General features: G+C 38.0%; 1 protein-coding gene and 1 long non-coding RNA gene across 9 annotated transcripts in view; one reads left to right on the top strand and one right to left on the bottom strand.

Moving 5' to 3' along the window:
* LOC117002412 overlaps positions 1-24768 on the top strand; it is a 160645-nt gene that overhangs the window by 24901 nt on the left and 110976 nt on the right. The gene's annotated exons all lie outside the window — the stretch shown is intronic.
* Positions 1915-18343, bottom strand: INHBA (inhibin subunit beta A). Its single transcript, XM_033071488.1, has 2 exons — positions 17666-18343; positions 1915-6694 (listed from the first exon to the last, which is right to left on the bottom strand). Exons 1-2 carry the CDS (start codon positions 18051-18053, stop codon positions 5808-5810), a joined length of 1275 nt encoding a protein of 424 aa, XP_032927379.1. The 5' UTR covers positions 18054-18343; the 3' UTR covers positions 1915-5807.

Genomic DNA, 24768 nt, shown 5'->3' with positions numbered 1-24768 from the left:
TGTCTGGCAACAAGTGCACTGAGTGGTCCTGGCAAACCAATAGGAAAAATCTAAAATAAAAAGCCCAAATAAGTCTTTTACTCAATATAGGGCCTAAAAATCTACTGGGAGCTGCTGAATACTGCCCACTAACTGTACAAAGTATAGGTAGCATGCCTTCCAAATATCAAAATACCAGACGGAATGCCGTGAAAATAAATAACTTCTAATATAAACAAATGAGAACATATCAAACTGTTACCTCTTTAAACATAATGTAAATAAAAAAAAATACCAGTCCTTCTACACAATAAATATTAAGAAACCATTGACATAGTTGAAATGTACTCATATAAATTAACAACTTTAATTACATTAGCCAAACAGACATTGGTTAAAGCACTGCATGTAGTATGCAAAATAATAATAATAACAATAATAATAATAATAATAATAATAATAATATCAACAACGAAACACAAAATGATAGAAACAAAATAGGCTTCATAATATCTTGGCTTTCATAATTTATATATATGTATATACATATATATAGTTGTGTGTATATATATACTGTAGACATATATAATATGCATATATATTTAATAAAATGCAATATAACAATATATTATGTCATATTGCATTATATTATATTTTATATATACATATTATTATGAAGATATATATACATATATATAGATAATATATATATATCTTCAACCCATTGTCAATGTATTGTTTTTGAAAGTATTTAAATACAAAGAAACCCATTGAGAATTAACAGATTCATTATTTCTCAAAAAATAAATAGCTATAAAACCCAGAAGTGCTGCTTGTTTCAGCCCATGAAAACCTTGCTTCTAGTTGTTCACAAAAGATCAAATTATGATTTTATTTACTCATGCTAAAAACATTTTACTCCACATGTAATGCAGTGAGAGCATATGGGGGAGTAAAGCTTTTTTCAGTGTAAGGAAAGGGATTAGCATCTGGTTTTTATACTGATGCGCACTATTGACATGAGGTTTAACTTAAAGAACTTATTAATTTCCATCATATCTACCTACACTTCAGAAACAGATTTTGCTCAATTTATTAACGCTGACTGGTAACTTTCTAGGAAAGGAGACCCTCTGAAAATCAATGGCATTGCTTACAGAGTAAGGCACAATTCCACATGAGTAACTATAGTCCATCAATTTTTAATTTTGCACATAGAATTTACAGATGCCTGAACTTCTCTACCTAAGAGATATTGCTGCTAGCCTCTATATTGTCTTGTGGTGTCACTGTTAAATGAACTTGACACCTTAATTCTCAACTAAATTAAAAAGAAAAAAGAGGTATATGTAATGGAGCCCTACTTTGCAGTGATTTCGTAGGAGACTCTTCCTATTGAAGTCAATGACAAAACTCCCATTTCATTTGTTTCTGCAGTCTTGCGCACTAGACCATATGAGTGCACAGTAATTACAAGCATCTGTAAGCATTTCCTTTTGCTAAATCTAAAGGATACAAATACATTCAGTTTTCCCAAAGAAACATCTTAGCATGTACTTATGCCAGTTTCTTAGGCTTTGTAACCAGTGGGCATGTGACAGGAGATGTGGAAAGACAACCAAATGTGGTCAACTCTCAAGCAAGAAGATTATGGAGGTGCTAAACACATTTCTGTGGTTAAGTATATACTGAAAATGTATTTTCAATATAAACAGTCAGTAGGTTATATGGAATGGAATGTGTTAGCAGTTAAGAGCCTTTCCTTTTTTTTTGTACTGTCATACCTGAAAGGAGAAGTAATTTTTAAGGCTGCATGCCCTAGAACAACTGCTTAAATATGGTAACAATTTCTAATGCTATTTTAAGTACATGCAGATTTAATTCAATCAAATTATCAGGGATGGGCTATTTTGCTGGAATCATTCAGTCTTGATTAACATCCTAATTTCTTATTTTACTTTATCATACAGTTTTACTTTATCATACAGTTTTTCATTTCCCTCTACTTTAAGTAACTCTGACCGCAAATCAAAACCCCATGACTGATTCTAGAGATTGGAGGGAGAAATCTTTAAAATTTGTGACCATTATATACACACACAATCGAAAGCTAAAAAGTAGGGCTTGGAAACAGTTACTTCTTGATTTGAAAACTTTCTTCTGTTTTTGGTGTAGCTATCAGGAAACATGCTCACAATATCTAAAATCCTATTTTCTTTCCTCACTTAGAAGTTGTCTCAGGCTAGTCCCTGGTCTGAAATCTGCTATCAAATTCAGGATCAGAATTATTTTTTGTCTTTCTCCTTTAGTCAGAAAAACCATGAGTCTAAACCTACTTTGCTACCAGCCAATGCGAGTTTTGCCATTGTCATCTAGGGGAAGGTTCTGAGATTTCAGGTCTCCAATACTCTCTAACAAATCACTGTTGAAAATAATTTTTATCAATGTGAGCCATCTGACCTGTTTCTCTTACCACTGTGTTCAGAGATCCACCATGATGCAGTCTCACTCAAATAATTGGATTAAACAGTGTTGGTTGTGGTGCTGTTCATTCAGAATCCTTTCTCTCCCTTGACAATGCCCACAGCAGAAGGAACCTGTGATTCTCCCTGGCACAACTTTACTTGTGTTAGTTTTACTGATCTTGTAAGGAGACCAGTTGAAATCAAAGGGCCTGTTGACATAAGTAACCATTCTGGGACATCTGATCATATAAACAAGGGTTCTGGGGCATCCAATTTTAAAGCCAAGTACAAAGACCAGTGATACTTTCCTCAACAACTCTCACAGACTGTGTCCCTGCTCCTGCTGCTCCAAAGGCTGGCTGTGCTTCTAGAAAAATCAACAGAAATTCTGCCACATGCTTCAAATAAGCAGGGCCAGGAACTTCTTTAAAGTTATAAAGATAAATTAGTTGTGCATTTTTTTTTTCTGGTAATTTTCCTACTAGCATTTGGTACCCTCCCTTTCCCCAGGAAGAAAACACAAAAAACCCAACAAACTTCTGCAAATAATTTAAATCAGAAAGCCATGATATTTTACAGAACACTTCAGTGAAAAATTTAGTGTTTAACCAATTATATTTTTTCAACCTTTTTTTTTTTTGCAAATTGCAAACAAGTCTGTAAAAAAATGCATTGTATAAAAAGTACATAAATGTATAACCCATTAGCTGTACTATGCAATCTAAATATTGTGAAATAAATTAGATAGAAAACTTAGCTATATGCATGTATGTTGATACCTATTCAACAGAGGAAAGGGCTATTTTTTTTCTTTCTTTCTTTTTTCTTCTTTTTTTTCCCTTTTCTTTTTTTATCTCTATAGATACATACAAATACAGACATGCGCCCATGCGCACATACATATGCACACTCAGAGAACACACACGCAGACATGAACACACAAACAGTTTTGGCTGACAAAAATGAAGGCCCTGATTACACTGTTCAAACATGGTTCTCGCCATGAAGGTGCTAACACACTATCCCTAGCCAGTGTGACTGGGTTATATTGTGCTATCTTTTTTCTTTATTTTTTTTGGTTTTTTTTTTTTTTCGGTTTTTTTTTTGGTTTTTTGGGTTTTTTTTTAACAAACTGTGCTCTCAACAAGACGGGGAGCCGTGTTAGTACTTCTTTCCAGAAAAGGCATTTAGAAGCCTGTCCCATCAGAAGGCCGCTAACCGAGGCTTGGTTCAGCAAATCTATGAGAGTCTGAAGTTTCAGGCTCAGGGTTATCAAACTCAGTGTAAACAGGGCCTAAAGGTTTCTCCCATTCCCTCTTATCATCTCTCCCCACCCAAACATAAACATAAGTTTAACATTCTTTTAAATATGACAGCATTTAAAATTTTTTAAAAAACAATGACTATCTATCTACCTATGCCCTACGGGTTGGACCCTTCAGGTTAGGTGTTGACACTGAAAATTAGGTCTTACAGGTAACGCGCAAACCCATTAAGAGTTGTCATGCTAGAGGGTGGTGGTTGAGAAAGCCAGTATTTCAGCAAAGACTGTATTCCAAACAGAAATCCAACCCCGACTGCCATTTTCTTTATGCTTGCAGGAGCAATGGTGGACAGGGCCCAAGGCTGCTTGCAATTTTACATCAACACTTTTTAAGTGTATACTAGCACTTTAGATTTCTCTTGCACAAATACCATTTTGAACACGTAGCCTCCCACTTGGCAGTAAGAAACAAGAAATCTTTTAACATACTGTGCTTTGCACACAAACATTCATTGTTTTAAGAACAGTAAAATGAAGCCAGAAGTGCTTATACCTTGTGTATGCATACATATATACATACAGAAATATATACATATATATGTATATCCCTTGGACAAAGTTGTTTCCCTACAATGCACATTTGCTGTGCATCAGGGCCAAGTTTAGTCTTGTACATACAAAACAATATGATTATGCTCAGATGGACCTTGGACCCAAGCACCTTGGATCCAAATCCCAGGAATTGTCTGGATTTATTTCAAACGACAATTTTCTGTTGAGGGCACTATTTGAATTTAACTGGTTAACAGATATTCTAGCCTGAATGTAATCAACCCACTGACACTTAATTCAAATCCTAACTCATTACAGGTGAATGGTTCCAACCACAAACAGACTTTGCAGAGGCTTGCACGAATGTCTTTGGTGTATGTGTCTATTCATTTTAAGGTACAAAATAATAATAATTATTATAATAATAAAAATAGTTATTTTGTGTGCTGTAGCAGTTCTTGTATAGCTCACAATAAGTGCAGCTCTCAACCCCTCCCACACCCAACCACCCTCCCTTGCAAATATTTTTAAATAAGGATTAGACAGGTCAGACACCATTGTAGTGCAAATAGTAAACGATTAAAAATTTTTTTTACAAAATATAGAAATGTTTGACTCCAGTAACTGGACAAACATGTTCCTTTCAAGTATCTCTCACTGAAGATTTTTTTTTAAAACAAGTTACTTCCATTTGTAAGAAAAAGTCTTTCTGTTTTGTTTTTTTTCTTTCTCTTGCAGGTAAACAGTTTCAAACCATCTAGGTTGCATAGTTCTAACATTGTAAGCACCTTTACAGAACGTAACTTTTATTCTTTCATTAATTTTTCTGTTTTGTTTCTTTTTCTTCATTTTTCTTTTTTCCTTTTTTCTTCTTTTTTATTTTCGCAAATGTAGTGCAGAAGATGAAGGTGTACACACCTGCACACTATTGACCCTTGATGAATGTTAAGTATATGTATGTGTATTGTGTCTGTATGTATAGAGAGATGTATACATAGCCATAAATATACAAACACAAACACTACACACCTACTCAGTTGCTCTATAAATGTGGGGGGGGAAGCGCCAGTGACTGTAGTGATCATACACATGGCTTTTCATTGACCTTTTGGACTTTGTCCAAATTTCTGCAGGTTAGGTGAGCTGCTACCATGGCTTGACCTGATGGGTAACTAAGGGAGGGAACGGAACTTCCTTCCCCTAGTAGTAACTAATATTTAGTATACTATGTAACAAGATAAGGAGCATACTGAAAGGAAGGGGAAATCCCCAACCCATACCAACCATACCACCATTCAGACCTATCTTATTCAAGCCCAGCTTCATGACATTTTCTTCTTTTTTCATAGCTGAAGTCTTGAAGCCTTTTCTGGTCCTCCTTAAGTCTTTTTTTTTTTTTTCCCTCTCTCTCTCTTTTCTTGCTCTCTTCTGTTTTTTGCTTATATTTCTGATTATTGTTTCACTCAAAAAAGATTATACCATGTCTTTCCTCTTCTTGGGCTTTTGATATATTTTCTTCTTAACAAGGGTCTTGTGCACATCAGCATCTATGAACAGCCACACTCCTCCACAATCATATTCTGTATGTCTTTCTTAATGATGTTCTGGCCATCATCGTAGTAGAGCATGGACATAGGCCGGAGCTTGGTGGGCACACAACATGATTTCAGGTTGGCAAAGGGGCTATGGCCCCGCATACGGTAGTGGTTGATGACAGTGGAGTGGAAAGATAATGATGAACCAGATGTGCCTGCTATATGGCTGGGACACTCTCCTTCACAGTAGTTGGCATGATAACCTGTAGGAGCAATGATCCAGTCACTCCATCCTATGTCCTTGAAGCTGACAAAGAATTGCTTCTTGCAGCAGATATTGACTTTGCCATCACACTCTAGGCCTCGTCTCCGCCGTCTGTGCTGGCGATCCTCTGAGTGCCGGGCAAGCATCATCAAGAAGGGCCGATGTGATTGTTCCTTCTCCTCTTCTCCTGTGAATTCTCCAGCTTCCTTTTCTTTCCCTTCCCCTTCTTCTTCCTTTTTCTTCTTCTTACCCAGTAGCACCAGGTTGGCTCCTGTCTCTTGACACAGGTCACAGGCAATTCGCACATCCAAAGAGCTCTTGCCTTGGTCCAGGAGTCTCTGGACACTGCTGGAGACAGGGAAGATGTGCCAAGTGCTCTTACGGGTGTCCACTGCCTTTTCTGAAATCAAAGTCTCACTCTTTTCGCCTTTCAGACCCCCATCCTCTGCATCCTCTGCTCCTTCATAATTGCCTTTTGGCTGCCGTTGCTGTTGAAACAGGCGGATGGTAACTTTTGTCCTGCTCCGGTTGGTCTTGGAGACCTTCAGGAAGAGCCACACTTCAGCATGCTCCACCACCGATAATTCACTGCCTTCCTTGGAAATCTCAAAGTGCAACATTTTCTTGGCTGTGCCTGATTTGGTAAATGGAAATAGATAGGAAGAACTTGTTAGTATGTCTGCTTGCATTGTGTTAAAGAGACTTCTGTTACTTTTTCCACAGGCATGAAGTGCCCTAGGTTTTCTATTTGGTTCTTTACATTTTTATAGATCTTCTGTTCTAACCTTCCTTCACCCCCTCCTCAGTTTGTATTTTGTAAACATTCTCTTTTTAGAAAAGTATATATTTGCCTGTTTTCCAGCATATTTTAACTAGAGCATTTTTCATAGTAATGACATAGTCATTAATGTAAAGCTTCTCATGGCAAACAGCATCAGTGGCTGCCAAGGGTTCATTTGCTTAAGATGTCTTTGTGATCACTGTTAGTTGAAAGACAAAAAGGCTTTATGATGGCAGTCCATATATACCACATGCATAAAAGTCTACACCTAATATCTGTATGGGAATGAGGTCCAGTGCTGCCAATTCTTTACAATAATTTGAAAATTATGTGGGAAAGAGGTTTACGCTTTCTCCCTCCATAAAAATACATCCTTCATTTGCATCTTCAAATGAATTCTAAATATCTATTGTTTCAAAAAAAACCACATGCTAAAATATAAACCTCGGCTTTAAGAAGTTTGCAGAATTATATTTTAAAGAATTGAAGAATTGCAGCAGTCAGATTTTTCATCCTGTTAGATGTTAGCTGTAGATCCTGTTCTTAATTTAACACACTGTACTTGCTGTGATTATAGTAATGGTGAATACACTGAGAAATGAGTTAAAGAACTGTATAATTATGGGGACGGTTCTCTGGCATAATTGTATCAACTTGCTGAGATGTCATTATGATGATTGTGATGGTGAGGAGGTGTTTCTCGGATACAGAGCTCATATCCCTGGCAGAAGTTGGAATGAATAATGAGGGCTGTTTAATGATTTGATCACTAGAGCATGAAGAAGTTAAGAGAGAATAAATTAGCTGGGGGGTGGTGATGATATTATTTTTTCAAGAGAGGTACTTTTCTATTTTCTTGACAAAGAAAAAAGCCCTGATGATGTCTTTTGTTCCCTCTCAGCATGGAGGCCAGGATGGACTGGGGTGACAGATTTGCAGTGCACAGATACCTGGCCTTAGTGAGAAACAAACAGTATTCATAATTATCAATTTGTCATTAATATTATTCTTGAGCAACCCATAGTTGTTTACCAAATTTTCTGTGCAGCAATTCTTCTTGTCAGTGAATCCCAAAAACACCTTTGCACCCTTAAAACAAAAAGTGATGATTAAAACAGAAGTAGTTGGACACACAGAGAAATAATTGCCCTCATTGTAGCAAGGCTCATCTCCTTGCTTCCTACTGCAATTGAATTCACGAGTACGGGTTCCCTGACCATTCCCCTGTTCACCCATTCTCCAGTGAGACAGGACTGGAGCAAAATCCTAAGAGACATCTACATTGTTTTCACTTGTAAATTCAAGAGTTGCTGATCTCTGAAGTTTGTAGGCAAGCTGTGCTGTCCCTTGAGCTACCTGTTGCTTTTCTTCTCTGTGAAGTACTAGCACTGACACATTCAGCTGTCCCTCGTGGCATTCCAAGGTCAAAGAGAGAGACATTTCTGAATTACAGTGTCCAAAGGACACGGTGTTTTGTTTTTGTTTTCCCTCTAAGTGAGAGTGTGAAATTGTAGACTTTAACTGTCACTGAGATATAGAAACACATGGTTTGTGTTAACTGCTTCTCACGGACGGTTGATGCCAGCCTCCAAATTGAGTTACATTAATTTCTCAGGGAGCTATATGAACCAACAAGATTGTGCTTTGGAAAAGGAAGTAGGCCATAAAAAAGACAGAGGCTGCTGACCAGTACCAGTGAGGCATGATGAAATTACTCTTTTTCTACTATTTTTTAATTTATTAATTTAATAATGACTGAATGGCTAATGCTGGTTTTTTTTTCCATTCTGGTAACCAAACCATGTCAAAGCTTCCAGCTGTGTTGGAGCAGAGGTCAGGTGATAGACACCAATCTAACTCCTGACTCAGTTTCAGAGCATGAGGAGTTGTACAATGCTGTCCCTCCAGTCCAAAGGAACCTGGTCCAAAAGGCTGGTTTGCCTTGTACACAGGGATGTTATAGAGGGTTCTCTATGAGAATGGATACTTACCAGCTGTGAGAACCAGCCAGCCTCTGACTTTATTCCCCCTTACTCTATTCTCTAAAGCAAGCTTCTAACCTTAGGTTATCCCTTTCCAGTCCTGATAAATCCTTTCTGAGGAGGACCTGGACACCAAGGGAACCTGAGGGCAGGGGTTGTGTCAAGGGTGGGTTGCTGCCAACCATGACTCTCCATTCAACCCATTCTGCTTTCTGCCTCTAACCAAGCAAACCTCGGTAAAAAAAAAAAAAGGTGGTTTAGATCAAACTGCAGAAGGTCTTCTGACACCAGCAGCCTCTTCTCAGCTGCTCTCTTTCCCCAGAGCTCACAGCCTTGTGTGTGGAATCAGCATGAATTGCTGGGAATTGCCATACTTATTTTGTATTCTTGAGAAACCAAACTGGGCACGGACAGCAGTTCTGGAAGTGGCAGGGATCTGTGCATGAGCAGATCAACTGTGCTGGGTTCATGAGAAGATCAGCTGTGCTGGACATGGACAAAAAACCTGGTCTGGTCATCTGCTCTAGAGAAAGCAGGTAGGGTGTGCAGACCTGGCTCAACAGTGGAAGAAGCTCTATGACCTATCTAATCTGAAAAGCCAGGCAGCCCTGCATTACAGAATAACCTAATGCTGTTAAGTGCTAGCACATGGTATTTCACATTCTGCTATTTCCATGCTAGTAGGAGTTGAAAATAGTTACCAAGTGATGTATCTGCAACAGTAAATATTCATATTACCTTTTGCAATGGCCAGAAGTATAGTGATGCAAGCACTTTTTTTGACAAATATTACATGAATGAAACAGGACCTAAAGAACCCTCTTAAATATCTTTTCAAATGTGTGTGGAAGATTTCTTTTCTATGTGTGGAAGTAGAATTCTTCCTCATTACTAAAAATATTTGAACAGTATGGTGAAAGCATGTAAGTACTTGCTTTTTCTTTACTTAAAGGAAGTGAGCTTGAGCAAGGTAGCCTAAGACATGTCCTTAGACAGGGATAACAGCCTCCTTGTATGTTGTTAGCTACAATAACAGCCTCTCTGGATGTGGTTAGCTACATTTTCAGAAACAAATGGTGGATTAAGATTCTAAAGAAAAAAGATGCAGGAAGCTTATATGAGCCTGATATTTCTGAATGAAACAAAATCCTTAAACCTGCATAGCTAATAAAAGGTTTTATAGCAATTTAAAAACACTTTCCCTTTCATAGGTCTTTTTAGAAGGAGACTGGGAATGGTGCAAGGTTGAGGATAAAAAGCATGCTTTCACATTAGGAAAAAACGAAGCTTTTCTGAATTCTCTCCACATTCACAACTAGTTTGTTACAATCACACAGCACAAATGGTATGAATCCTGCAGTTTTTAAGAGGTCACTGTTCTCAGACAAACTCATTTTGAAATCAGAGTTTGGCCTGTGCTAAAACCAAATTGCAACTCTAGAATCTGGCTTATTATGATCATACATTCACTTTATCTTTGTTTCCAAAAGGTTCAGTGCTACAATAAAATAAATTCTTCAAGTGTTCTGAGACAAAAAAAAATTAATAAAAAATTCTATATTTAATTTTCTCCAGATATTTCCTAGAGATTTAGCATTTCTTTTAGGTCTGAATTAATGGTCAGGATCAAAGCTTCGGAAATATATACTGTTCATCAAACCTGAAGGTAAAAGGGAGATTCCTGAAATTTGGGGGTGGTATCACTTCCATAATTGCATTTTGTTTACCCTTTTGTCCTTCCTTTGCATTTGCCACAGCTGATTTGTGAGGGTCGTTTTCCATTTGTAATCATCCTGCTCCTCCTGTCTGACTGCTGAGGAAAGACCTACAGCCCAACAATGATAATGCCTTCATCACTCCCATGCTCATATAAACAGCAATGTCAACAGCCTGGATTGTTGTCATAGCAGAAGGTAGCTGAAAAAGGAGACAAGGGATTACTTTGGGGTCCTTTTGTTTGCTTTTCTGCTTTCCTCTTTCCCAAAACTTTGGAGAGGCCACCTCTCTGCTTTACTGCTGAGCAAAGTCCCTTCCAGAATGAGGACTGTGATGCCAAAGGAGCAGTCCAGCAGGGCGAGTGACACCAGCAAATGATGTGAGAAGTGGTTAAAAATACAAGCTCTAAGAAGTAGTGCATATATGGTAAAAGGTTTAATGGAAGGAGTTACTGAATGGAAAGAAAGCGTAGCAGTGTGTATAACATGGGAGTTTTCTCATATCTGTTTTTCTCTTCACTAGTGCTCATGCACCTTTTTAGGTGCCTTTCTCTCCACCTCTGGAAGGGCTGGCCAGGGCTTGCACAGGACTCTGTGGTCAGCATCTACTCCCAAGCAGCACTTGGGTGACAGGTGTGGCACAGGAGTCCATGGAGAGATTGGCAGAACCTTTGAGGGCCCATGCACAGGAGGACTGGAGGTGCAGCCCTGCATGAAGAAGCTCATGCTGTGCTCCAGCAGGAATCTGCAGGTCCAGTGTGCTCTTCCTCTGAGGCTAAGGATTCTTCCAACAGTGTGGTTGGCTTTAACTATGCAGCTGAAGTTCTGTTATTTGCAATTTGTAGTAGGATTTAAGATCAAGCCCTGTTAGTTCAATATACTAGGTGGGGTTGAGTATCTTCTTTTGAGTAAAATGTGAAAATATTTAGGTTTGTCTTAAGTATATGCAGTTAAATTATTAAGGCTTTTTCTTTCATAATGAAAGTGATTAACCTTTGTGAAACTATAATGTGGCTTATTCTTAATTTATCTTAATACACAGGATTTATTTTCCTTTGAAAAATGCTCAGTGTGTAAGAAGGTGCTGTCGCTTTAAATTTCTATGCTTCATCGGTGCTTAATTTTGAAACATTTTTACATTATAGTCTAAGTGAACTGTTTTTCCATACAAAGAGAGCTTTTTTTTTCCTTTTTTAGTTGCTAACTTTACTACTGCCTATGTTTAGATTTGGGGGAATTTGTACTGAGTGCCAATCTGTAATTACATTCAAAAGCATCCTTCCCTTCACTTCTCATTTCCGTTCCCCAGGAGACAGAAAAAAAAATAGGTTACTAGAAAGGTTGTTCTAAAGAGAGTGAAGAGAAGAGCATAGTTATTGAGAGATAATTGCTCAAAATGTTTACTAATGAGTGACCACTGGAGTTAGATGAATTCTCTGCAGCATAGAATTTATTCAGAGAATTTAGTGTTATCGTCTGGTAATTATCCCCTAGGCAGACTGATGATTACAAATGCCCTATTGCCACAGTTAGACAGTGGCCATTTCTGTGAATACATTTCAGCCTATGGATCACTGGCAAACAATTTATTCTGATTATTCATTATCTGGTATATGTGACTGGTCATCCAGGTTGCATACTTTCATTCCTGCTCCCTTACTCTTGCCTCTTACAGTGAGAGGAGAAATTATGACACAATTAATACCTTATCTTTATGCTCAACTACCATTAGATGACAGAAAAGGGTGATTTTGTTGTACAAGAAAAATAAACTGAAAAATAAAATCAGGAAAAAGAACTATCCCCAAGCATTCATGGAGGCAGGGAGGAAGCAGCAGCAACTGCTTCTATTTAAATATTTTTTCTTCAAAAGTTAACCCAAAGAGGCATTGACAAGGTCATTCAGAATGTGAAATAATTCAGTTCTGGTGAACCTTGACTCTCCTCTGCTATTTTGTTAGGAGAAAAGCACTTTACATCCACAGCTTTGAGTTCTTTCCAAATTGAAAGCCCTTCCCCCACATGGCTTTAAATATTTAGAAACAAAAAAGGTGTTTGTTTGGTAGAAGTTGTTCTTTTTTTTTTTAACTTGATTTCTTCATTTACATCTAAAATAGCTCAAGCAAAGTTTAGGGTCATTTGCACCAGTAAAATATTCCAAGGTAAAAACAATCCCCAGTCTTCAACTGTTTTTTTGAAAGGGCAATTTTTTTTGTGCACACTTGTAATAATTTGCTGTGATTTTTAAAATTAAGTGGATCAGAGGCTGCATGTCTGTTTTCATTAAAATATTTAATTTCTGTGCACTAAGGCTCAAATTCCAAGCCCACTGAAATGAGTAACAGAACTAGCAGTTACTTCCAGTAAACTAAACTTCAATCCTAAATCAACATTGCAAAGCTCTGTTGCATTAAATGAGATTGTCTTCTCATAGGCATATCTCTATATATAGATAGAGATGTAACAACTCCTCAGCATGAATCATTTACGTGCATGCAAGGTAGATATATCCTACACAGAGAAAAACACATGAATACACATTCTTGTCTGCAGGAATGGCATGGGTACAGGCACAGGTACACGAGCATGTCTGCCCTGGCATAACTGTATGTAAGGACATATGTGTGCTTATACACACATACAGGCAAATACATATTCAGATATTCCCTGCTAGCACACAAAGCTGTGGGACTGGCTACACAGAGATGGATACATACAATACTTTTTGTCTTTCTGGTATATTTTCTAAACTGGTTCCTACCTTCCTAGATTCATCTCTGCTTTCTCAGACTGTTCTTTAAACCAATCAGTGCACACCACCCCCCCCCCCCCCCCCCCCCCGCCGAATTCTCACATTTTAATACAGTGAAACAGATGAATACAGAATGGCTTTCCTCTTTTTCTCTTCTGGAAGTAACTTGCTTTCATTTGCTAAACTTGAAATCTTTGATTTGATATGCCAAGGGGGAAAAAAAAAGGAAAACCAACTAGGGAAAATAGGCTTGTTTTCTAAAAGCCGAGGAGCCTGCATTAAAATAAAAGGGTCTGAGCAAATCATCTCAGAAGATGATTCATGGTCACATTCCTCAGTATCTTGTAAAAAAATAATATTTATAATTTCTGATGTCTCTAGATTTCCAGCACTGCTAGCATCCATCAGTTTCTTTTATCCCCTCTACTCTTCCTGCATTATTTTCCTTGCAGTTTTTCACTGCAGTGAATCCCTGCCTTTTAAATAAACTAGAAGAGAGAGACGAGTCCCACTTAGAGCAGCTACAGATAAGCATAAAGATCTCCGGGATTCAGAATCCAATTAGGTAAAATAAAGAGTTTGCAGGAAGGTTACCTCGTGTAGAGCCAAAAGCCTTTGGAGTGTGCCCTCTCGTGGCCGTTCTTTATTCAGCATGAATACTTGTAACCTTAAATACAGTTCTTTTCGGAAGAAATTTGTTGAAATTATTCAAAATACATGAGCAACACATCCTTTGGTTCTTTTTTCCTCCTGAAATGGCAGCTTGGTTGTATAGGGTATGTATCTTCTGGGAAAAGACATGAATACGTACATACACTTACCCCTCTACACATGAAAGTGGACATTACATGATCAAGTCAGTTCACCTTGAACTCTGTATGAAGTGGTACAAAACAGTAAAAGTGCTCTAAATAGCCGGCAGACTTCTCTACTTTTTATCCTGAAATTTCTCCTGGTGATAAACCTTTAGATTTTAGTGTTTCCATCCAGTAATTCCTATCACCTTCTCAGGGCAACCCATTTCATTGGTAGTTTAGTTGCCAGTTGGCAAAATCCCAGATCTGCCTAATAAGCTGTCTACTTAAAATAATGAACGAGTTAGTAGCAAATCATATTTATAAGTATTGAGTATCTCTATTATTGAACCTGTTGGATCAATTTGTCACAAAATTATATGACCTCTCTCCTCAAAAAACTATTTTTAGGACTTTGAAGTAACATACAGAACTCTAGCACAGCTAATCTTGCAGCAGAACTAATCGAGGTTAGTAATCTTAGTTTGATATGCAAGTAGAAAGTAATTTTCATGTTTTACTTGTAAAAGTGCCAAAGGACAGTAGGGTGCATTTGTAACTTTTGCCCAATACTCACAGTCATTAGTTTTGCAGAGATCTGTCTGGATTTGTTAGCTGTGAAAACTATCTGCCAACTATTTTGCTGATTTCCTGGACATAACTACACCTGTGCTTCAGACAAGTGTACCTCATTTATTTCCCCTCTAATTGTCTGAAGTCTGTGCTTGTTTGAATTTTGGTCTGTTTTAGAAAAGAGCAGTGTCGAGCCGGAGCTGCATGCACAGGGTGCTGTTTGTTCATTCACTCAATTTCTTTGTGTGTTTGAGAATATGGCTGATGAAAGATGAAAATACTACCTTTTAATAAAAGCAAGTAGTAAATGTAGCATCTGAGAGGCATGGGGAAAGGTTGGTTTATGTCAAACCATACTCAAAGAAACAAGAAGCCTAAAGTCTTATTTTGCTTTTTATATACATTTATTTGGTACAATATGAGATGTTTTCATTCATGTTCATTGATTTCTTATTGCCCTCTATCGAGGCTGAGTGAGTTTGATGTTAAAAGTAGGAAGTGCATTAACCTGACTGAGAGCAGAACATGATTATTCTCCTACCTGGTGTTTAAACTTCATTCTATTCCCAGTTCCCACAGAATGAAAAGTGGAGACTGTCCCTGTGGCTATATTATATTCCTTCCTTTTTGACTCAAACTTCCTATATGACATGTCACTTGCCTTTGGTTTTTTGCCTCACTTTCCTTTACAGGAAAAACACTGGCTTAATGTTTGACAGGTAAAACAGCCAGTGCACAGGAGGACAGGATCTCAAGTACAGAGAGTTACTTGAGCTGATGCAGCATTGGCACCTGTAAAACCTGGCAGATCCTCTGATGTTAGCAAGTCACCAGATATGAGTGGCTGTAGAGGAAGAATACGCTTCAGTAATCTGAAATTACTCCACAGAGTGGATTTATCATTTCCGTTATAAGCCCAATTCAGAGCTTGGTTTTTAGGTTGCTAATTGTCCCTCCCTTGCTCCAAATCAAAAAGGCATGGAAAGGTAGCAGGTGTGGAAAAAATGTACAAAGCAGCCCTCCTGCCTAGGCTTCCAGGATTGTTTTAGTACAAAGGAAGAGAACTGTGGCAGGGAAGAGAAGGCATGAGAACACAGTGGATGCTCCTGTCCTGCAGCTCCATAGCATAAGTTCTCTTCAAGTGACTTGCCTAGCAGCAGTAGACAAGGCTATGTAAATCAAGCTGAGTGACGTGTCAGTGCTGGTGGCTGGTGGCGGGGATCGGTGGCAGGATGATTGGCCAGTGTGTGGGCAATGGCATGGTTTTTGCTGCTCACGTGACCCCAAGAGCCAATGGCTTCAAGAGCCACCGTTGGAGGGTATTGTACAGAGTAGGCATATATCAAATTCTAAATTCCTTTGTGTCAGAGCTCAGGAGAGACAATAATGTGTTTACAAATTATTGCGATGCACACAGTGAAGAGAAACCACTGTTCATGCCATATGTGTTCCACTGTGCTAAGAGCAAGCTGCTGAAAACCAAGTGGGGAATACGACTCATAGATAGCTTAGAGGTTTCCTTGCTTTTATAAATTCATTTCTAAGCTAATGTTGAGCTACCCCTGATTCTAATGACCGCTGGCACTGACACCTTCTCCCTGCTTTTTGAAGTGGAGGGGATGGAAAAGCTGAAATGCCTGAGCTCTCATGCTGAAAGAACTGTTAATGTGTATATTGACAAGGACTCCGAAGGCTAGGACTCCTTGTACAGTTGGAAATCAGACAGCCAGCAGGAATGTCTGCACTTAAAAGCATGCACACTTCTTGTGCATGGCTACCCTGCAATCAGAACATCTGAGTCAACAGGTTTTCAGGACTGGAAACTCTGAGTGTTGTCTCAATTGTTTATATTGCTGCAGCAAACTTTTAAACAAAAATGCTTAGAGTTCCTTTGCATACTTTGCCTACCATATGCTGTACCAAACAAAACAATGACATTCTTTTAAAACCATCTTGGCAACAGGAAAAATGCTTTGGCTAGACAGCATCATAAAAAGTTGATGTTAGTTAGATGATAGACTTACTACAAGTAACTGCTATTGATGCATGCATTAGCATACCCATTACACTAACAGAAGTATGTGCAGATACATATACGTTGAATTAAAATGGGTTCTGGTCCTATTCATGTAGGAACAAGAAAGCAAAGTACAATTTTAGAGCTGTTTCCTTTGGGCAGTTTATGTGAGCCTTAAGACTTTGCTTACTAAATATATATATTCTGAGCTCTTGCTGCCTAAGAGTTAGGGGAAAAAGAACTGTGAAAGAGTTCAAAATACACCCTACCAAGGTTGCATTTTTTGGCAGGAGTGTTTTAGGAGCAGAATCTTTTTTCCAGTATGCAGAAGTCTGCATTACAAATTGGATCAGCTACAGTAACTTGTCCAATTCTATTGAAGTCATCTGACAGTCCCTGCAACTCTTTATTGCCGAAGATGCTGTGTTAAATTAAAAAAAAAAGTAAAATAAAAGAGGGAAAAAACTACAAAAAAGCTCTCTCATTTCTAAAACTTTAAGCTGCTTCCTCTGATTTTATAACTTCCACTAAAATTTTTACATGAAAGGGCTATTTCTGAAGTAGTTAATAGTTCACTTTCTGTCTTGATAAACTCCCCAAAAGGCTACAGCCTTTTTTTTTTTTTCACCATCAACTCTGCAATCCAGCCCTTTACTGCAACTACTTTGGATTTACAGGTAGAGTTTGGAAGACCCTGCTGCAGCCTGACTTTATGTTCAAGATTGGTCAGAGAGCTTCCTCCCTGTGTGACTGACTGTGCTTAGCAAGTGTAATCTGTAGCCAAGACCAAGTCAGAAAAATCAAATTCCTGCAGACTCCTACCCCCCCATCCCATTCTTCCTTCTCCCTTCCCCCAAGTCTCATCCTACAACCTTTCAGAAAACATTATTGCTGAGGAGAAGAAAATAAGTTAATTGCACTTTTGGCACAAAGGATATTTTTCAGTTTGGGCACAAAGGATATTTTACAGTTTTGTTTTTCAAGCACTCACCTGATTCTGCAAAAGTGATGATTTCTGAGGTTTGCTCCACAACTTCATTCATTTCGGCTCTTCTTCCAACATCATCCTCTATTTCCACATAACCATCCTCTCCCACCTTTCCCACGTGGAGTTTTTTGATGGCATTTAAAAGTGCTGCCTTGGGCACTGGCTGGGTAATATTAGGTCTGTCCCTCAAGTGCAACATGTTCAGTATGTGCTTCTTTACTGCTTCCACCATCTCAGGCTGTGAGCTGGGCACATCCTTTGAGAGCGTGGCAAGGGCACATGATGGACAGTCAGTGACTGAACTGTGCCCCTCGGATCCTGGGGTTGGGGAACTCCTCACTATAATCCAGCAAAGCACCAACAGAAATCCTCTCTTCCAAAGCAAAGGCATCCTGGCAGCAAAAGTTGTTGTGATTCCCTTTTTAAAAGGCCCTGCTTTTCCTCCCCCTTCACGAACAGTTTTTTTGGGGGCTGGTTTAGTTAGTTAGTTTGTTTGTTTGTTTTTCCTTCTCTTCAGCAAATTCTCTGGAACAAGAACCAAAAGTTTTCTGTGAAGTTTTGTTTGCAGGTTCCCTCTCTGAATGCAATAAGTGCTGTAGATGTTTGTGGCTGTCAGGGAGAAGAGTTCTGACTCTGTCTCAGAGTAGGAGAGAGACACAGAGAGAGGGAGAGAGAGAGAGAGGACGGATTGGCCTAAAGTGAGTGAGTGAATGAGAGAGGGAGGGAGTTTTGTCTGTGAGTAAAGGCTATGATTAGGAAGGGGGAGGAACAGGCAGGCTGGCTTCCTTATGCTCATTGCTCCCCTAACACACACCTCTCTTCAAATATCACTACTCGTAGTTCCTTCCCTCCCCCCTTTCTAAAATATCTTCTCATTCCTGTAAATTTACTCCTATTTTTTTTCCTTTATTTTTTCCTCTCTGTTTGACCCCCCCCCCCCCCGCCAGCTGTCATTTCCCCCCTTTTTTCCTTTTTGTTTTGTTTTGTTTGTTTTATTCCTTCAACAGTATCACTGGCATAACTAAACAGAGGAAACATGATTGAATTAAAAGAGTGAAATCTTTAATGAGCACCTTGCTCTTGGTCTTGCCTGGTATTTTTAGGGATAGCAGGAGATGTTAAATAGCTTGTGAATGAGATGGGAATGAGGGCAGGGGCTCTGAATATTTTGAACAGAACATTATTCTGCCTGAAATAGAAGAAAAAAAATCTTTTCTGCTCACTTCTAATGCTGGGGGTTATCAGCACTGGCAAGAGGTCTGACAGGCACAAAATAGCAGTGTTGTTTGGAGGGCTCTATAATACATTATACACTCCCCAGCTGCAATATACAGTCAGCACTGAAAGCCTAAGCAGGAGTTTGTACATATATGTGACATGCCATGGTAGTGCCATATAATGTCCCTACTTCAATGTTAGTCTGTGCCTGGAAATTCTTGGGTAGATATATTTAGGTTTGGGGTTAATCAAGCAATGCCTGAAAAATGGTTTAAATGCGAAAAGTGTTACATGTCATCTGGCCAAATCATATTTGCTTCTGACTCAGGCAAATCCCTCATCGATGCCAATAATAATTCCATCTGAGTGAAGGCTGAGTAAGATCTTCTACATTTGGCCCATTGTTATTAGAAGACACTTATTACTTCAGTCATTTAAATCACAGAGAACAATCATAATGTTAGAATAAGACATTGGAAATTTAAAGAAATCTAAAGCACTACAAGAAACAGGAGTTTCAACCAGTGTTGGTAGCCCCTTGTCAGTTTATGCCCAGGAGGGCTTTACTCTGCAGTGAAAAGGCATTCCCTGTGCCACTGCCATGGCTTCAGGTTGCCTTTACATTCTGTATCCTCTCCATTCTGTTCTTTACCCAGCAAAGTTGAAGTTTCCAAATTCGCTTACATTTGATTTGGTAATGGAAAAATGACAGATACAGCTATAACTTTTGAGATTCTTCCCTTTCAGGTATTATCTTGTACATATTTTCTTAGGTCAGCTTCTTTTTTTTAGCCTTTACCCTCTTTTATTCATTCCTTTCATTCTCGCTCTCACACACCTCTATCTTCTCAAATGGGCTTGCTTCCTACCCAGCAAATATTCCACTCTCAGTATATTACTGTCAACCATTGTATTTCACAGTGGAAAGGAGTAATTTATAAATAAAAGCATTGAAAGGTCTCTAATTTCCATGAGATGACTACAGGCACATGGGCTAAGAGACAGGCAAGGAATTATAGGTAGAGTAAATGAAACATACAGAAGTAATTGAACAATCAACCAAAGTCTTACAAATGTTATATATTGCTAGTCTTTTTCAATTAAGATCTTCTATAAGTCTTTTACTGTTATAAGGCATCCACAATACCCCCTCATCTGTGTTTTACTGACCTCAGTTGCTATACTGTTATATACTGTTACACTTACAGGTCTGTCAGCATTATAAACCCTGCAGCCATTCTTATAAACACATCTTTGTAACACAAACCTCACTATAATACATCGAATTTTCTTGGATCTTGTGAACAGCCCAAAGTCTGTTGTAATTATATGAAGTCTGAAAGTCAGCTTGAAATAGAACTAAAAGTTTAATTGGATGAAAAAATAATTTCAGATGAAATATGCATTCATGATTAGATGTACTAACAGATGACATAATTAAAGGAGTTATATATAGTTCTAATATAACACCTCTCCTAACAGTGTCTGAGGAAAAGTAAGGGAGAGGCATAAATCAAAATAAAATACAGATAAGTATGTCTGGGTTCTTGCTGTGGGGTATATGTTGCCATATTCTACAGGTACAGTTATCGCATACAATCTCTATTGCATAGAGGTACAGCATATTTTACTTGCATGTCATGATGATGACAGTTTTAATGTTAAAGCATAACTTTCTTAAAACAACTGTTTTCTAAAAGCAAGTTGTCCAATACTGCTGATACATGGTTTATTTGTACTTACATGTATATACATATATGTACAAAAACACATACAGAAATGTGTTTGAATACATACAGTAATGGTGGTTCAGTCTCTTTCTACAAATTACCTGAGCTGCAAAGTTCTGTATATGCATTCATTCAAAATAACCCTAAGGGTACGCAACAGCATGCACAGGAATTAAAAGTTTCAGTTTTAAAGGAAAAAAACTGAATGAAAGTTTTACCTCTCTAGTCCTGACTCTCAGAAGGAGACTGCTGTATTGTGCTTTAAGAACTGCTGAAGTTCCTCTTTGTGGTACTCCTAATGTGAAGCTTTATACTTCTCGTGTACACTCACATATAATGTCTTTCAAAAGTGGGCTGGATCACTGTGCTGGATTGGTTAATCCTGTTACATCAGCAATTGACTGTTTTTCCTGTATGAGGCATACTTCTGGTAATTATCTAATGGAAACTCCTAATTCTCTAGCATGACAAAATATCATGGATCAACTCATAGAGGTGATTTCTATATCCATTTAAAGACTAGAACTTAAAATCAGACAAAGCAAACATTATGAGTCAGGAAGATACACTCTAACTTGTTGTATTGCATAGATAGATATAGATAATATTAGATGTAGATAAAACTGTTCTAGTTCAAATACAGTATTTGCCAGCTAGTTAATTACTACTTTCAAATTATTTTCTTCTTCTTATGGATATACCAGATAATCTTTCTACAAATTTGGATTCTTTTCAAATTTAGGAAAATGCATTTGAATAAGAATCCTTTTGCTTTGGATAATTTTTTTTTAAAATTCAATATCTGAATAAATATGTCCTTCTGTTTAAATTAGGGATCCCTTTAAAGCTCTTTAAAAAATGAATCATTTTGCTCCTGTCCAAGTCTCCTGGCTCCTTGACGTGCAGATTGCATCACACTATTAAAAACTGTTTAGACATCTAAAAATAAATTACAGTGAATGACAGGTCACATTTTTTGCAAGTGTGGTATTAACACTTGTGAATAAAATAAAAAGCAATTTTCCTTTTAATTAACATTAAAAAAATCAGAAATAACTGTGCCAATTAGGCAGTACAGAAATAATACATAAAAGGGCAAAAGTAAATCCAAAATCCATCTCCTTTCTTAAACACATATAATAACTGGCTTTATGTGGTACCGTTTATGACAAATGCCATGATCATGCAGTCTTTACTCATTCATAACACCCACTGATTACCAGAAAATCCCCATCCCTCAGATTTTTTTTTTTTTTTTTGGTCTGATTCGTACTTATAATTATATTTTTATGTCCTGTTGGTAATGTAACTTTAATCTGTCTTGGAATATGGCTGATCTGGAGCAAAGAAAGATTTCAAACTTTCAATTTACAGTGATACCAGGGAGTCCTTATAGCAGCGTTGATCCCAACTGGTGAGTGTGCTGTATACACACAACAGCTTTGGTAGAATGAGAAAAAAATCAGAAGTTAATGGGAAACATATGACCAGATAGGTTGTTTTGTTTCCCATTTTTAATACGCATATAATAAGTGAAACAGGTTGCAGTAGCTTTTCTGCAATGAGTTTGGTAGTTCCAGTTGTTGCAAAGAACAGCACTTTTTTTTTTCCCCTTTCTTTCTTTTTTTTCCCCCTTTTTTTGCTTTTTTTGCCTCTCCTTTTTTTTTTTTTCTTCAGAGACAGTGAGACTCTTCCTTGAAGAGCCAGATAAGGAACATGTATATACCTAGTTAGTCACAGGACTCTTTTTTTAGAGAGGATCCTAAACCCAAGCTTTGCCAAATGACTTTTCTACCTTACAATCTTGTTTTTCTCAGGACCAGGGTGAGTTTGGTTTTAACTGACATCCTAAAACTCTTTGAAATTAGTTGCATACTGGTACTGCAGTGCCTGTTGCAATTTGGCAGCAGACATGTTCTCAGCAAGAGACCTTACATTGCGTTGGTTTTACGGAGAATAGAAAACTTGCCCGGGGAGTAACGGAGCTGTCTTCTTCTAGTCAGAGCGGTGCAGCGCCGGCTGTGACCGTCATCCCCCTCCTGGGGCAGCACCACCCCGCTGGGACAGAGTTTCTCCCACCGCGGCGGAGGGGCAGAGGATTCCCAGGGAGAAAGTGTGTGGTCTGTGACAAAACGAGAAAGCTACCGAGTGAAGCCCAGCAAGCATGTATGTGATTTATAGCGCAGGATAACTTCTGAAAGGAGTTTAGGAGAAGTGAAAAGCATTATTCATTTCAGAGCATGCTCCTTATTGCCTCGGGGAGTTTGTGTATAGCTTTACCAAAGGCCTAATGAAAGCTTTACTCGGTGACTAATTTTTCTTCACACCTATTTCTCTCTTTATAAATATTTTTCTCCCCATCCCCCTCGCACTCCTTTTCATTTTGTTGAACACAGCAACACCTGCTGGCAGCGGTCCGGGAGTACTGCTGGAAAGACCCACTGATCTAACTCTTCAGACCAGCTGCCATTAAGCACTGCCAAGCCATATTAATGAGCTGCCTCTATTTTTACCCCTTCCTGCCAGAAAGGGCAATTGCTCCTGGGAAAGACTGTAGCTGGGTTTGGTTTTTTTCTGATTTTTGGTTTTTTTCTATCAACTTCAGAGTCTAGATAATCATTGTTCAGTTGGGATTTCTAATTTAAATTCTGATACCACCAACTGAGACCACATAAAATATTGGAGTGATGCTGAGTCTATCTTGCTGGTTCACAGGCATATTTTAGTACCCTGCTGGATCAGAAATAACTAAAGGAATGGGACTGAGAAAGAAGGTACTCTAACAACCTGTCTCTTTCTTTTTTTTATATATACTTTTCCTAATTGTGGATTTTATCTTACAAACCATTTTAAAAAATGGCCCAATGCCACTTCATTATTCACCCCCTAGATAATATGTGATTTACTGGCTACTTTGGAATCCTGAATTGCATACAACAATATCTGTCCATCTCCACCCCTGCTTTGAAGAGCAGCAGAAAACACATTGGCACAGATTTCTGTGCAAATCAGCTGGAATCTCACTCTGTTTTACCTTATTTTCCTGTAATAATAAGAAAAGATATGCCAGAAACTTATATTTAGAAGTTTTATGTAAGTGGACCAATTAAGGCTGGTCTTGCTGTTGCTACCAACTCAAACGCTTATGTGCTTATTTAGAAGGGTCAATGATTTCAATAATAATTAGTGAGCTGGTCAAAAAATAAAGTTCATCTGAGGATAAGAACTCGGCCTAGAGGGTAGGGTAAATAAGAGCTTTCTTGCCTTTCTTTTTAATATTGATGGATGACACTTTTTACAAGGGGGCAGGATAAGTATAAGTTCTGTTTTACAAGAACCTTATATAAAGTCAATCTGACAAATAGAAGCAAGTATGTTAATTTTCGTTCTAAACTATACCTATGTCTCCTGACATGTCACTCATTGATATGTTTTCTTGCCAGCTCATGGAACAGTGAGCTTTAACAAAGATATTTCATGTTCATGTTATTTTAGCATATGAGTTGCCTTCTTACGCTTAAAAATAAAAGCCAAGGCATATGAATACATAAGACAGGTGATACAGATGATGTTATTAGTGTGATGCAATTTGACACAAATATGTGTTATAATCAGAGCTTGTTCAAAACTTTTCATTTTGGGAAAAACCTATTTACAAAGAGAATTTTCTTGAATTTATAGAAAGAATATGGAGTTAAGTTGTAACTGGAGAGAGTAGTCCACAAAATCAAAGTTGTTCACGCAGCTTGTTCATTTGACAGGTGACTTTTCAGTATAGTACTGAAAAAGTAATCTTTTTTCTTGAGAACTGTTCTGTAATGTGTAAAATATCTTGAGTGATGCTGTCTTCAAAGATATTTTGAGGTTTATGATTAGAGTCACATCAATGATTTAAACCCCAAAGCAAAGGACCACCAGGTGACAGTTCCCATTTGGCTCCAGGTAGAGTAAAAACATTCATAGGTGAATTAAAGCTATTATTGAAAGTCCACTAAAAAGAATTTCCATGCTGTTGAAAACTTTGACTTTTAGTCAAAGCATATATCAAAATGATTTCTTATGTAATTGTGCTTCATTCAGTGGAGTTTTATCAAGGATATTTTTGCACCAACTTCAGAATAATGGGAAATGATCTTATTTCTCTGATAAGCCCTGAAT

Source organism: Catharus ustulatus, chromosome 1 (assembly GCF_009819885.2).
Source record: "Catharus ustulatus isolate bCatUst1 chromosome 1, bCatUst1.pri.v2, whole genome shotgun sequence".
NCBI lineage: Eukaryota > Metazoa > Chordata > Aves > Passeriformes > Turdidae > Catharus > Catharus ustulatus.
The sequence above is the reverse complement of the archived record's forward strand: the minus strand, read 5'-3'. Positions and strand labels throughout refer to the sequence as shown.

What these genes read in the sequence shown, in the direction of transcription:
- INHBA (XM_033071488.1), bottom strand. Translation starts at nt 18,053, where the DNA reads ATGCCTTTGCTTTGGAAGAGAGGATTTCTGTTGGTGCTTTGCTGGATT. An exon ending in CATCACTTTTGCAGAATCAG is followed by an intron (nt 6,695 to 17,665) that starts GTGAGTGCTTGA and finishes TTACCAAATCAG; the next exon opens with GCACAGCCAAGAAAATGTTG.